General features: G+C 44.1%; 1 protein-coding gene across 4 annotated transcripts in view; it reads left to right on the forward strand.

Annotated features, from left to right (window-relative positions):
- The window catches only part of cbfa2t2 (CBFA2/RUNX1 partner transcriptional co-repressor 2), a 36,985-nt gene that overhangs the window by 19,157 nt on the left and 2,184 nt on the right, over positions 1 to 15,644 (forward strand). For 3 of the 4 annotated variants that reach the window (XM_039798035.1, XM_039798039.1, XM_039798036.1), the window contains 9 exons: positions 6,308 to 6,466; positions 6,701 to 6,936; positions 7,040 to 7,129; positions 10,549 to 10,733; positions 10,829 to 11,082; positions 12,845 to 12,930; positions 13,235 to 13,427; positions 14,825 to 14,893; positions 15,153 to 15,343. In XM_039798035.1, coding sequence (XP_039653969.1) covers positions 6,308 to 6,466; positions 6,701 to 6,936; positions 7,040 to 7,129; positions 10,549 to 10,733; positions 10,829 to 11,082; positions 12,845 to 12,930; positions 13,235 to 13,427; positions 14,825 to 14,893; positions 15,153 to 15,343 — 1,463 coding nt within the window. Of the gene's footprint in view, positions 1 to 3,668; positions 3,858 to 6,307; positions 6,467 to 6,700; positions 6,937 to 7,039; positions 7,130 to 10,548; positions 10,734 to 10,828; positions 11,083 to 12,844; positions 12,931 to 13,234; positions 13,428 to 14,824; positions 14,894 to 15,152; positions 15,344 to 15,644 lie in introns of those variants that run through there. The other variant, XM_039798038.1, reaches the window with a different exon arrangement.

The following is a 15,644-nucleotide window of genomic DNA, read 5'->3' on the forward strand; positions in this document are numbered from 1 at the left end:
ATTGATGGGCAGGCTAACCAATTAGTTACGGAGAGGTGAGAAGGCTTGTAACCAGATAGGCAGATAATCTACTTGCCCTCTGAGAAGGGGAGCTGGTGTGAGAGAGTCACAGCTTTTGTGGTACTATGTCATGATTGACAGATTTGAATTGTCTCTGTTTTGTCACAGTTGTTATTTGTGTGGGTGTGTGTACACGTGCCTCAGGCTGGCCATTTCACAGGTGTGTGTGTGTGTGTGTGTGTGTTACTTAGGGATAACTGTCCCCTCTCCACTAAGCCGATGACAGACCCAACACCTGGTAAATGGGGCCAACACACACACACACACACACACACACACACGCACACACACACACGACACACACACGACACACATCCGCTTCCAGCTCTATCCCTTGTGGCTCAGCTGTGTGTGACGCAGGCGTGCGTCTGTGTTTAAAGTTTGTGCCACTGGATAACACACATCCCTTTGACCCAGTGACAGTGGAGCCTGTGACAGAGGACGAATGCAGCTACACATGAGTGTGTGGGTCTATGTCAAATACATAAAACTTACACTGCTTATTATTTGTTTTATTTCTGGGACATAGACTATGCTATTACTTTTCTTCCTTTTATCCTTTAATTTCAACATAGGGACATTGGAGTCTATTTAATCATTTATCAACACCACAGGTTTATGTTATAGTTGCAGTTCTTCATGAAAGAATCAGATATTCTTATGTGCTGTTGCTCCTGATGATATGGTGACAGGGTTTGAAAAAGTTCCCAACTCCAGCAATGACACACTTAAGACGCATTATCTTTGGCTGTAGTGTTTTGGAGTGTAAAGTCACTAACTTAAAATCCCATCCAGTATATTCTCCCTGCGGTCTGACCTCATGTACACGTGGACACTGTCCGTTCTCGCTATGCAGCCGCTGCCAAACCTCCTAGCCCGCCTCCGCTTCCAGCATCACATCACTGTGCCTCTTTTACGGCTGATTCTTAGTTTTTTTTTATGGAAGACGTCTGTCTGCTTTGCCGTCCCCTCTTTAGTTTTCTCTCTCGCTCTGCCACTAAGTACATTTCCATCCCTGGTTCCCTTTTTTCACCATGTGGCATGCTGGATTGCAGCTTATTGTAGTTTCTCACTGAGTGACAAAGTCATGTGAGGGCTTCTCTCACCGTCACAGGGAAATGTGATGAGTTCACTTCAGAAACACTTTTCTGCCTCTTCACGTGTGTGCATGAAAGTCACAATGTCCCTTCCTTCACCTACATGTCTATTTTACATTTCTATTTCCCCCTATTTTTCTTCCTCCAAATGTCACTCCTTTCTCTCCCTGTATACATCTTTCTCTCGCTTACCCTCCTTACTGTCAACTTCCCCATCTCTCCCCTCCCTAGCAGAGTGAGGAGTGGAGTGTTGACATTGGGTTTTGTCCAAATATGTAGTCTATGGGGCTGGGAGGTGGTAATGAGAGCCAAGAAAAACAGCCTGGCTCTGAGTCTGACAACCAGGCTTGTCTTTCTGATGAAACCAAATGAAACCAGTATTTTTTATCCTTGTTATTCCCTCCCTCCCATCCTTTCCCTACATGCATCCCTCCATCTCCACCTGTGGCGCCTCTAATTTGCAGAGTAATTTCTTATTAAAGTCGTTGCTTGTTTAACAATTCTGCATGGTCAGTAAAAGTATTGCAGTGATAATACATAGGCAACTTCAGTAGGGCTTTAATACAGAACCTAATTTAAAAAATAATGCAACAATGGATGTATTTTTTAAATGACCGCATAAACATAGATTTGTGACATGTAGCGTGTCATTATATTGTAAACCAATATTTTGTATATGGTATCAGATGACCATTTAGACAGACGTGAAGCACTGTATCACGGCAACTGTTGAGGAGGTGTCAGTCCCAAGAGAGCAATAGTATAAATTAAGTCGATTGAAATAAACAGAGGGGACACGTGTCTAGTGATTTTCAGACACCATGCACAAACCGAAAGCCTCTAAAATACTTGTATAGTCCTTGAACATGTTGTTTCGATATGATGCTATAACAACAACCTGACACTGAGAGATACCATGCACTGTCAAATTATCTGTTTTATAAGTGGATGTGGTTGTGTAAGGGTTAGGTGCATGCGCCCTTGTCTTTGCTGTGTGTGTGTGTGTGTGTGTGTGTGTTTGTGTGTGGGTGGAGGTCAGGAGGGAGCGCAGGATAGAGGAACAGATGTGTGCTGTATTGTGGTGGTGTGCGTGGACGGACGGGGACCAGGTGCAGCCTTTGTCTCCCCGGCATTTAAGTCCACTCGCTGCATTCAGCCGCCTCGTGCCTCCCCCCTCCCCTCCATGTCCTCCTCCACTCCTTGGAGGGAAGGCAGAAATGTTTGTGTGTGTGTGTGTGTGTGTGTGTGTGTGTGTGTGTGTGTGTGTGTGTGTGTGTGTGTGTGTGTGTGTGTGTGTGTGTGTGTGTGTGTGTGGAGGAGGGGCTGCCTTGGCTTAGCGGAGAAGGCTCCAGCAGTCCCTTCTGCACCCCCCTCCCCCTCCCTCACAGGTGACTGTTGTAGGTCCCAGCTGGCCAGCTTTTGGCCGATTAGATCCATATGGTACAGGAGGAGGAGGGAGGAGGAGAGAGAAATGCCCATCAGTTGCATGGGTGCTAAGGGAGCTGTTAGCTTGTCCTTGTTTTGCCCTGAGCTTCAAGACAATTCCTCATTTTTTCTTTATCTATTTCACTTTATCACTTTTTTTCCACTCCTTATATGTCTCACTATTCTTTCTGTTTACTCTGGGGTTTGTTCTATTGTTATTATTCCCCCTAGTTCATTTTCAAATCTAATGTTGGTCTCCTCTCTGCTGTTTTAGTTGTTGTCATTGCTGATGTTTAAAATTAGGGATTGTTTTTTTTTTTCAAATGGTGTGAGTGTGGGGGTGATGGTGGACAGGAAAATGCTACACCAACATTTTATTAAACATTTGAATAGAAAGTTAGAAAGTTTATTAAATTTAATTTCTTGACACAAAGAGTAGAATGTGTGTGTCTGTGGGTGTTTTTTTTTAATTTTATTTCTGGGCCCGCATAGTTGTAGCATTGCACATGCTCTGAATTGTCTTTTTGCTGCATGATAAATTAGTCAGGCCTGTGTTACATCTTCTCTCACCTCATCTACAATGACAGGACAGAGATAGCAGTATGGCACGATAAACACACACACAATCCTACATCACCACACACACACACACACACACACGCATACACATACATTGTGACTCACAGCTGCCACAGAGTTGAAACTTCAGAGTTAAACCATGAGCTTAATAAACCCTAACACCGAACACATTCATGTATACATCACATTAAGTGTAATTTATTTTTACTGACTCAGAGTAGGTTATCCATCCTCACTTCACGTAAGGTGGTTAATGAATGTTCTCTGCAATTTATTTGTCTCGTCGTTTCCAATTTCATTATTTAATGGATTGCCTTCAGTCACAGCAGTAGCTCAGTGGGAATATCCCTCTTCTGTCTCTCTCTCTCTCTCTCTCTCTCTCTCGGTCTCTTCCTGAGCCTCATTCTAAATCATCACCTGTAGAGGCAATTAAAGCCGATTGAATGTTTTAATGCAGATGAGCGTCACCTGAAGCTGAACAAACAAGGAACACCTGGCTAGCGACAGCCATCGCCACAGATGCACACTATAGTTTTCCATCTGTTGTAGAAAGCAAATAAGTAAGCTCAAGTAATTTACAAGATTATACAATTTTATATGTAGACCTGTATATCATCTGTTTGAGAAGAGATGAGAAAACGCAATAGGAAGAACAGCAGCACGGAACGATGAGAAGAATTTATAAAAAATATTACAGTGAGTACATGAAGCCTTCTGGTTCCCAGCTTTATATTCAGAATGCATTGGTCTGCTCACAGTGTTATCCCCTTTGCTTCAAAGGTTGTCTCTATGCATCGTGGCACTTCCATGTAATCCTTTTTGTGTAATGAGGAGCTTTGTGTACCTAGCCTTTGTTCCATTAGAGCAAAGATGGCAGGTGACATTTAGGCCAGACAAATGCCCCACATCCTCCTCTAAGCCAACATTCACCTGAGTTAACATTAGACCACTTTGTACAGTGTGTGTGTGTGTGTGTGTGTGTGTGTGTGTGTGTGTCTGCGTCTGCTGTTTAACAGCTGCCTCCTCTGACAGTCCTGTGACTATATACGATGAGCTCAGGTGCTTGCAAGCCAGATGAAGTCATCCAGCAATGCACACTGTCTAACTGACAAGCAGAGGCAATTCTCTATGGGCTGTCAGCACTACATGCACACACACCTGATGTCTCCTGTTTCGGTGATTACCTCTGGCACAGCAGAGCCTGCCATGTCTTAAGATGCACGACGCAGCTGTAACCTAATTTCTTAGTCTATACTGACATGGGATGCACAATAAGACATATGTACGATAAATTTGTATTTGTTGTGCATGTTTATGTTCTATGGCATCACGTGGGCCTGTCAAACACAATTGGCCGACAAGAAGCTTATACAAGGATGATCAATTTGGATGAAAAACTACTGTTCACTACCACTGGAGAACTGTTGATGTGTTAACATGTCAACTTGTGAATGCTGCATGCTGTATAGCACAAGCTAACCAAATTCTACCCATATGTACATATGAAGTTGTTTACATGGTAGCAATCTTGACATATGCCCCGTTGATTCTGTTATTGAGATGTCAGTCTAATTTCCTGGCCATACGGATGGAGTGTGCGGAGCTTTGGAAACGGTGTGTGTGTGTGTGCGTGCTGCAGGCTGCCTCCTGCGGTGCACTGGCAGGCCGTGCATGTGGTGGGTACGACAGTCCAAATGTCTGCATAGATCCCTCCTTCCTGCCCCCTATGTTGGTGAACAGGTGGAGCGATGGCAGGCAGGCCACAGGGCTGAGAAAGAATAAGAGGGAAAGAGACAGAGGAAGAGAGGACTGCAAAAGGAGGAACATTCAACACTGTATAATGAGTTGCAGACATGACAGATAAGTTGCATAGGGCAGATTGAGAAAGTTTGCAGATAGATTGACTCTTTTAAAGGGAAGCAAGGCTAAGGCTATTTTTATGTGTGCATGCTTTTATGTATTTATATATATATATATATATATATATATATATCATGCTTTTGTAATTTTATTTTTTTTCAGAATTCTTAATGCATTGCTTTTTGTATGTTTTTACTTTTTTTTTTTGCACTCACAAAATTTAAAATCCTTTTTTATTCATTCAGTGGGTGTAATTTCTCCTTTTGAGTTCTCATGAGTTACCTACTGACAGCTTAAACCTTCCAACGTAAGCCTTTATAAACTGGGACCCTGTGGCTCATGGCCATGCAGAGTTCATAGCTGTGAAAAAGATATAAAGGATGCCATTGAAGCCAAAGCCCTAAAACCATGAAACCACATTTAAAAAGCTGCTCTCTGCTGACCCATGACCTATGAGACCGTGCTTGTCTATTAATCGTCTATTCTTGAAGCAGTTAGAAAAGTCTGATCCACTCTAAATGGAGATGGGACCCGGCCTTCATGGATCTCCAGGAGACAAAGACGGCTTCTGATCCCACATCTCCCCACCGCCACACCCTCATTTCACTTTCTCCATACCACTTATCTGGTGGTCTCATTCAGCGGCAATAGCATATTGAGAAGTTGCGTTTAACATTCAAAAGCTTTGCCGATCGTGTTAGTAAAGCGTGAAATAACCCCATCCCTTTCTCTCTCGGTCTCTTTTTTTCTCATCCCCCCATTTGCTGGGGAGCTCACTGAGGGGGCATTCTTCTCCCACACAATAGGCTTCTTCAGCATTTCTCCTGTTGTTGATCTGAATAGTTGGGAGTGAGGGGCTAAACTTTAGACATCTGGCTCTTTGATGGGAGGAGGCAGGGTGGTTGATGCCCTGGCAGTATGCGTTGTATGAAGCGAAATGGGCTGGGGCGTGGGGGGGGTGCATTTTTGTTTTCTTTTGTGGCTGTAGACCAGAAGCTTTCGCATTGACTCAAACTATAGAGCTGATAGGAAAAGCAAAAGTGGTCTTTTTATTTGCTTGTTTATTTCTCACGTGGGCACTTTAGTGAGTTAAATTCCTTCAGTTTTAAAGAAAATGGTTATCTTTTTAAACTTGTTTTGTACATTTGTGTGTGCGCTGTTCATTTATTGTAGAGAAAACGGTACAATGTGACAACATTATTAAAAGGGTTCTGGTTTTTGATCCACAGCTGATCTCTCTCTCTCTCTCTTTCTCTCTTTCTCTCTCTCTCTCTCTCTCTTTGCAGACAGTAGAGAGAAGAAGACCCCTGCCATGCCCGGTTCTCCTGTGGATGCTAAGACTCATTCCAGATCAGCCCCCAGCAGCAGCGCCAGCTCCACTATGCCACCCCTGCCTTCTGTCAACCCCAGCGGCCCTCGCCCGGCCTCCTTTTCCACCACAGCATGTAAGGGTCATTCTTGAATTCTTTGTTGTGCAGAGTTTCTTTGATTCTATCTCCAGCAAGCCTTTGGCATTACTTCTCTTGTCATTTCCACCCGAAAGTTTGAATTCTCTTAAGGTAAATTTGTAGCTTGTGTTTTTTGCAAATGGCATCCTTCATCTCATAAGTGGGTTGAAAGCATTCGTCCACTTTATTATTTTAATTTCTCCCCCTCTTGATCTCACCTTTCCTCCCCAGTGACCAATGGGAATCATCATTCCCCACCAACCCTGAATGCAGTGCCATCTCCTCCGCAGCGTTACAGCAACGGACCGTCCTCTTCCTCTTCCTCATCGCTGGCCAACCAGCAGCTGCCAGCCACCTGTGGGGCTCGCCAGCTGAGCAGCACTTTCCCCCCCCCCCCCCCCCGTTTCCCCCCCCCCCCCTCCCCCCGATTGCAAAACAGCGTCCGAAGCCTGGTTCTGGCCCTCGTGGTAAGTTCTTGTGTAAAAGATAATTTTTGTAGAAAATGTATCTGGCATTTTGTATTTTCTTCAGGACTTTTTTTTTTAAAACTTCACCATCTCTGTCTCCTAGAATTCGACAGTTACCATTGAGGAGTTCCATTCACGGCTTCAGGAGGCCACCAACTTCCCTTTACGGCCCTTTGTTATTCCTTTTCTCAAGGTAAACACATCTCCAACCTCCCCTCCATCTTCCCATATTTGCTTTGCATTATTCCGTTGGGCTACTTCCTTTTTTCTTTGCAGCAGTATTTTTCTTCCTCCCCCCTCTCAGTTTAAGTTTTAAACCTTTCACCCTATGGTTAGCCTGTAGCCCTTCTGAGAAAAACACCCTCACTTCTCTCGGCTGAGGTTGTCAACTAATGCCGCATTATTAATCGCAGAATAACAAAAGAGATAAAGAGAAGGTCCTTGACACCAACATAACCCTCTTTCAGTATGATCTGAATAATCTATGGGCAATCGCATCAGAGCTTGTGAGTCATGATGGAAAAGTAATTCATTAATTAATTACACTTTATTACTGTGTTTCCAGGACACAAAGCAGTAGTCTATAAATAGGCGTCTGTAGGTTTTCTAATTGAATAAACGGCTTCTCTGCAGTTCAAAGTAACTATCAAGATTTGCGTGTTGACTTGACAAGCAACAGATGAATGTGTGTGTTAAACAGCCTCTCGAGCCCCTTTGTAACCAGGGGAGTCGGCAAGAGTATACATTTTAGGAGCTCCCCTCGGTAAAGCAGCCCATAAATCTTCAAGTCAGTTGTACCGCTGTAACTTCAAGCAGTCAAAATCTGCTCCTTTTCCACACTTACCTCTTACTCACCTTTTGGAGCCGCTCCATCTGTCTGCCTGAGAGCGTTGAGACAAGAAACCTCTGTTCCCCTCCTTCTACTAATTTATTACGAGGGGGTGGGGTCCCCACAACTTAATTCCAACTCCTTGAGAGTAGTCTGTCTTAAATAGAAAAGAACGAGTGGGGGAGAAATAGACAGATGGGACAAAGTCAGCGGGTGAGGAAGTGGAAAAGAGAGAGGTGGGTGAGGAGGAGAGAGGGAAAAGTGGGAAATCGGAAGTGTGAAACATGCCTATAAAGTGTTCCCTTCCCTTTTTATGGGTTTCAGTGTGCCATATGGAGCCGCTGTCCCGTTAAAAGAGCATTCAGCTGCCATGGCGCCGCCAATCTAGCATCCGCCCCGCTGAACCTCAGAGAGCCCTCTGCTCAACTGACACACAGCACATGTGTCCACTAGCCAGGGCCCCAGGGAAAGAAGGGAGGCAAAGGAGCATGGGAGACGGGCTAAAGAGATGGCAGGGGTGTTACACAGAGTAGACCATAAAGCAGAGGTATCAGCATCGTTGTGAAGAACGTACTCCTATAGGGAGAAATGCTGGAGCTGGTGAAGACAGAGCAGGCCGGGTCAGATTAGAGGAGAAAGGGGCACTAGGTTTACAGAAAGATAATGGCTGACAGCGCTACATTATAGGAGGAGGGCAGACTCACAAAATGAGAACGATATGGTTATTTAGTTGGTTGCTCAAGAAGACGGAGAATGAGGGAGTGAGGAAGCGGCGTAATTGCAAACACACCAGAGTCTGTTCCTAATTAGGGAAATGAATGGAACAAAAGCGAGATGGAAAGATAGGACGGACACAGTCATAGATAGATAGATAAATAAATAAAAAAGAGAGAGAAGGTAAGGAATGAGGGAGAAGTGGAGTCTGTATCATTTGTTATGAAATGTTTCTAAGTTCTTAAGCCTCTGTATCATCAGTATAATATATGTGTGACCAAAGTATTGCGCTTAGTAACCAACTTCAGCAGCAGCTTAGCAAGGGAAGCCACAGCCACCATGGAGGCAGCCACAGAACAACACCCAGACCCAAATTGAGCCTTACAGCCAGACCTCAAGGAGTCAATGCTCCCCCTCCCCCCCCCCCTTCTTAAAACCCCCTTACTCCCACTAAGGCATCGTCCCCAGGAGGCATATGTACGTACACTATGTCTTTTAGCTCTGTTACTGTGTGCAGGTGGTCTGTCTAGGACAGTTCTGGTCTGCTTGGTTCAGAACTCCCCTCCACTACTTTAAAAACCTGCTGACCGGTGCTTCTCTATTTTATGTCTCTATCTGCCTCTAAATAAGTATGTGAGGTATGGCTAGTCTCGCATTGCCAGACCTATCTCCACAGCGCTGTGAAGTAATGTCTGGCAACACCATGCATACATTCTAGGATAGGAGGAAAAAAACGCTCGGCAAAATAGTCTTGGGAAGGAACTTCTTTTGGTGGAACATTTGCACCCCGCAAAAGAGAGCGCCACATACAATATTAGATGAAGTTAAAGTGATGGTTCGGAGTAATTTCACCCTAGGGTCCTTTGCACCATGACCTCGAGCCATACACCCCCCCATAAGCTTTTTTCACCTGGGTCTAACATTGGGAGCGTTATTATAGAGTAGCGTTATCAGCTGAATAGCTTAGCGCAGGGTCTAATGGACCCATGTTTGTATCTCGTAAATGACCCCACTAATAATGCCCAAAATGATACCAAACGTCTACACTAGTACAAATAGGTTATGTACTCATAAAACGATGGATTGGAAAGTTTGTAAGTACACCAGAAGTTTATGTAAATAACACTTGCCTGCTGGCTTCTGCTCTCTGCTGTTGTTGTTGCTGCTGTAAGACGAGTGCTTAGGGACATCTACAAATTACAACACCGAAAAGAGATGCAACAAAAATATTTTTTAATTTCACTTTTTTTTTAAGTAAGTTCTGTAGTATAACTAGCAGGAGACAAGTAATAATTGAGGTAAGTTTGGAGACATTACCTTATTTAATCAATAAATTAATAAATATTTTTGTTGTATCTCTTTTCGGTGTAGTAATTTGTAGACGACCCTAAGCACTCGTCTAACTGCAGGTAGCAGCAGCAGCAACAGAGAGCAGAAGAGAGCAGGCAAGTGTTCATAAACTTCTGGTGTACTTACAAACTTTCCAATCCATCGTTTTATGAGTACATAACCTATTTGTACTAGTGTAGACGTTTGGTATCATTTCGGGCATTATTAGTGGGGTCATTTACGAGATACAAACGTGGGTCCATTAGCCTCTGCGCTAAGCTATTCAGCTGATAACGCTACTCTACGCTAACTCTCCCAATGTTAGACCCAGGTGAAAAAAGCTTCTGGGGGGGTGTTTGGCTCGAGGTCATGGTGCAAAGGACCCTAGGGTGAAATTACTCCGAACCATCACTTTAACTGTTCACACAATACAGTAAAGTGAGCTATTTAAATTAGCTAGTAGATGGTTAAACCAAATTTGCTCGTACCAACGTCCCAGTTAGATAGTAAATGCCCTAAATGTATTCTTTATAAATATTTAGAATCATTCCCCAAAACAACCCAGCAGGTCTTGCCATTTTCAGCGTGGAGCATGTAGACTGATATGTGACTGAACAGACATTTCAACAGGAATGCTCTGTCATATGAAAAATAGGCCGATTTCAAAATGATCCTCTTCCCAGTCTAAAGTCTAAAGTAAATTAGAATGAAACCTCACCAGTTGATTTACTTCTTGCCAGGCAAACCTTCCACTTCTGCAGAGGGAGCTACTCCACTGTGCACGGGCAGCCAAGCAGACCCCGGCCCAGTACCTGTCCCAGCATGAGCATCTCCTGCTGAGCACTACCATGGCCTCCTCGCCAGACTCCTCTGAGCTGCTGATGGAGCCTCCGGAGGCTGTTACCAAGAGACACAGCCCCAACAGGTTAGATTAAAGTATACCATGGTGGATGATACACATACAGCCTTCATCTTTCTGTACAGTTTTTAACCCCACCCCCACCGCTGTCTCTCCTTCAGAGCTAAAGAGAATGGTTTCCACGAACGTCCACCCGCAGCCATGGAGCCCGCCGCAAAACGAATTTGCACCATTAGCCCTGCTCCCCGACACAGCCCCGCCCACCCGCTGCCCCTCAGCGCCCAGCTTCACCCGACCCCTCCACCCTTGCAGCACTATGCCCTAGATGACATCGCAACGCCACACATCCTACACCGCGAGCACAGCCAACGCATGTTGGAGATCCGCGAGCTCAAAGACAGGCCCAGACTCCCTGGTATGTGATGCTTATTAAGTTTTTTTTTTTTTCATTTTTTTTCTTAGCATTTAGAGTTAATGACTACTGACATTTTATTTATTCCTGAAGAGAAGTTAAGTCTCAATCTGTCATGGCTGCTGGTAGTGAAAAAAGTTCAGTTTAGAACTATTTTTTCTCCTCATTTTGTGGCAGTAATAAATGATAGTTATAGGCTACCATACATCCTTGTGGACATTTAACCAGTTATTTAATAACGTAAACTTTGATTATTCAAGAAATAACATTCCTGTAAATTACTTAAATACCATTATTTATTTATTTTAATCTGTTTTTTTGCAGCATTGTGAATGCAAGTGGCTGATTAACTAAGATTTTAACTTGCTTGCATGAAAACAGACACACAGCGATAACGGGTGGTCTGTGTGTTTGTGTAGCCGTCCCCGTATATATCGCTGGAGTCCACATGTGTGTATAAACAGAGCCATACTGTCCAGGCAGGGAGGGTTAGATCTACTCTGGTGTATATCTAACCTCCATTTGGGGCTTGTCAGCAAGCAGTGGAAACAGCAGTAGCTCACACACACACACAGACACACACACACACACACACACACACACGTACAGAAACACACCTTGATATGTTCATGGGAGAGGTGCTGTGTTTACGAGGCCTTAGTCCCTTGTCTGACAGCCTCCCGCCCGCCTGCCGCCACAAAAAACACACACACACACACACACACATACAACCATCACACACACACACACACATAAACACATCAGTCACACACTTGTGGCTTTGAACTGATGAACACTGATGAGAACCAGGAGTGGAGAAGAGGTTGAGGGGAAAGCGCGCGTGTGTGTGCGTGTGTGTGTGTGTGTGTGTGTCATTCTTTTCAGCAGGCCTAGTGTGCATGTGGCCTCTTGTTGGCTGTTCGTTACTCAGTTTTAAAAGATTGTGGTTTGCTATGTCTTTGTAGTCAGTGTGTGTCTGTGTATGGACATGTATCAGGACATTTTGGGGCTCTGCTTGAGCACAAGCTTGTGTGTGCAAAGTATTATTGCTGTTAAATGTACAATTAGATATTGCTTAAGTCAGTGTGTGTGTGTGTGTGTGTGTGTGTGTGTGTGTGTGTGTGTGTGTGTGTGTGTGTGTGTGTGTGTGTGTGTGTGTGTGTGTGTGTGTGTGTGTGTGTGTGTGTGTGTGTGTGTGTGTGTAATGGTCCACAGTGAGTGTCAGACCGGCTGGTTGTGTTTAGAAGTGGAGCCACTCCACTCAGCCTGAGTGTCTCCCTACTGGAATGCTGTGAGCTCCAGGAGGGGAGGTGCTAAGGGAGACGTTTTTTTTGTGTGTGGTTGACAGCTGACTTCCAGATGTGTGCAGGCTCTGGGTGCTGGAAGTCTGTTTTGTATCACAGGCTTCTCCTTTTCTTGTTCACCCCACCTTTCTCGCTCACAATCCGACCAGTCAATCTCTGCATCTTTTGTTTCTTATTTTTCGCTCCCAATTTACTTTACCTCATCGCTGCCACTCTTAATTCTGGATGTAAGAGTCACATCTCTTATGCTATGTGAAAAAATTAAAAATAAATTCCAATGTATGACCATCACAAGATATCTTGTGGTGAAATACTGAAGCCGCTGTATCTAAAATCAAGGAGTTTTTGTCATCAGACACACACAAACCTTTCACTCACTTACTGTCACTTGTGGCTTCGCTACATTAAAAAGAATGTTAATCACGTTGGCCTGTGGTCTGTCTTCTGTGTGTTTTAATCAGGCACTAACGGAGGCTACCGCGAGGAGCCAGTGGACCACAGACTGACAGACAGAGAGTGGGCTGATGAATGGAGGCATCTGGACCATGTAAGTTTGCAGACAGACACCACTACTGCTAATGACTTGTGATATAGAAAGAATGTAAAATGTAATTTGTCTTACTGGGGTCCTACACTAAAGATTTTTTAACTTCTCACAGCATGAAAGCAATGACACATCTCTAGCACATCTGGACGTTATACATTGAAGCGGGGAATTAATATATAATACATACTGGCCTCAAATTATTTTACATTTAATGAGTAGTGATAAGATTTAGATATACTTATTTCATAAATAGCCTTAAAGCACACTCAAGTCAGTAACATGTTGTGTGTCCTTCATCCTCTAGGTGCTGAACTGCATTGTGGACATGGTGGAAAAGACACGGAGGTCAGTGAGCGTGCTCAGACGATGCCAGGAGTCAGATCGCGAAGAGCTCAACTACTGGAGACGGCGTTCAAACGAGCAGGAGGACCCTCGCAAAGGCGGCTCAGGCTCGGCTCCCTTCTCAAAGACACACAGCCCCCACTCTGCAGAGTCGGGTGGGTGCCACTATTTTTCAATTCAATTATGTTGGTAGAAGAAAACCAATAGACTCTGTAACTCTGTTGTCATGTCTGTGATTGGCGCCTATTGTGGTCCACAAAAGAAGATTGCTTCATGAACCCCACGATGAAGCCAAACCAATGGAAATCAGTTAGTTGTTAGGCATAAGGGGTCAGTTCCACCCAAATAAAAAAAAAACTCATTACCATGCAGTTTTATTTGCCCAAGTTTTGAGAACTGCTTATTTGGGCAATTGAGCCTTTTATGGTAACTGTAAAGGAACATCATAGACATCAGTCTCAGATCCTGGAAATACAGACATATCTTGGCAGAAAAAAAAAAACAATATTGGCAATTCACACTCCGGAGATTAGACATTAAAAGTCTTAAATTTGTTGCAAAACCTGAACTTAAATGCTTTTTTTAATTTTTATAATATGATATATGTTGATCTGAACATTCGGAGGTGTACTTACTGACCATGATGCTGAAAGGTCTGAACACCAACCATTACAGCCTTTCTTCTATTTCATACTATTTACTCCATCTGGTGGTTATTTAAAGAACTGCAGCCAAGTCACAGTGTTAGTGAGTCCTCCACAGTTAGTTCCATGGTCTGCTGTGTACTGGCACGGTTCTTTCAGCCTTGCCTTCCCCCTGCTGGTCCATAGTCACAGACAGGTGCCAGGACTTGCCTCGGCCATATCGGCCACAGAAGGGCCGTCCTGCCGTCCTGCAGGCTCAGAGACCCAGAGCTGGCTGACTCGCCTGAGCACCATCTGGGCCCCCAGCCGGGAAGCCAGCCTGCCTGCCTGCCTGGGCTCGGGTGGAGGAAAACTGTAGTGGGGGTGGAAATGGCAGCAGGGAGGGTGTATGCACTGCAGGCCTGGTTGAAGAGAGAGGATATAAATGAAGGAAAAGAGAGAAAGCAATGGTGAGATGGAGGATATAAGAGATGGGGAACGAGGCGATGAGCCAGGTGGCTGTGTTGGAGAGGCAGAGCCCGGTAGAGACACAGAAATGAATGGAGATGCAGAAGAGAGAGAGAAATTTGAGGGACAGACAGAATGTTGACACAGCTTGTTGGTCCGCAATTCCCTCCAAGCCAGACGCATTCCTTTCTAAAGCTGTCAGATCTCAGATCAGTCCAAGACTCTGATAAACAACAATTACATTGGTCGTGTGGCCTAGATATGCAGACTTGTTTGCATTGAGGATAAAATAAAAAAGACTGCATGATGAAGATAATACCACTGTCTGCCTCTGTGTAAGCACCTGTTACTTTGATTGAGCTGTCAGTCACAAAGTCAGCCACTATTTTTACAATTAATCATCTTAATATCTTTCTAAGCTGAGGCAGGTGCTAATCCCTTCTGTCTCTGCTTTCCCGCAGACTCCCAGCGCGACTTTGCTCCACGGCCAGGCTCAGCATACGTTACAGATGAGATCTGGAGGAAAGCTGGTAAGATCACCATCAAATTTTAAAATTGAAATCATTGATGTGTTATTGACAAAAAAAAAAGAAGCTTATATATTTATCTAAATAAAAAAGGTTGATCATAATGCATTTTATTCAAGCAATAATCAAGATTACAGAGAAAAATAGATGACGTAAATGTTTGGAACACACATAACATGAAACTACTGATCCATGGTCTGTTTTTGACTGATGCGATTGTGCAGAGTTTAAACTTAGAACACTTGTCTCCCCTGATATATAGAAGAAGCGGTGAATGAGGTGAAGCGCCAGGCCATGGATGAGGTTCAGAAGGCAGTAGCAGAGGCTGAGCAGAAGGCTTTTGAAATGATTGCTTCTGAGAGGGCTAAAATGGAAAAGACTCTGGCTGACGCGAAGAAGAAGGCTCAAGAGGATGCCATCATGGTCATCAATGAGCAGGAGGATTCCAGTGAGGTGAGCAGAGCTATAGATTGTGGAGATTCTACAGTATCCTGCAGTCATAGTGCTGCATTAAAAAGAGTGACTCTGCATACATGATTATTTGTTTTTACATTTATCTTACAATTAGCCTAGATGTACACAATCATACATACAGATGACTACATCCAAGTGACAGTCTAATCCACACCTAATTATCACCTGCTGTCTGACTCAGCTTTATGGAACTATACAGCATCTTGCAGTTCACTGTTTTGGTTCACTCCCATTGCTCTTATCAGTGTTGTGTGTTAAAAAGCTCTAAAACTCCACTGTT

This window comes from Perca fluviatilis, chromosome 4, assembly GCF_010015445.1.
Source record: "Perca fluviatilis chromosome 4, GENO_Pfluv_1.0, whole genome shotgun sequence".
NCBI classification, from domain to species: Eukaryota; Metazoa; Chordata; class Actinopteri; order Perciformes; family Percidae; genus Perca; species Perca fluviatilis.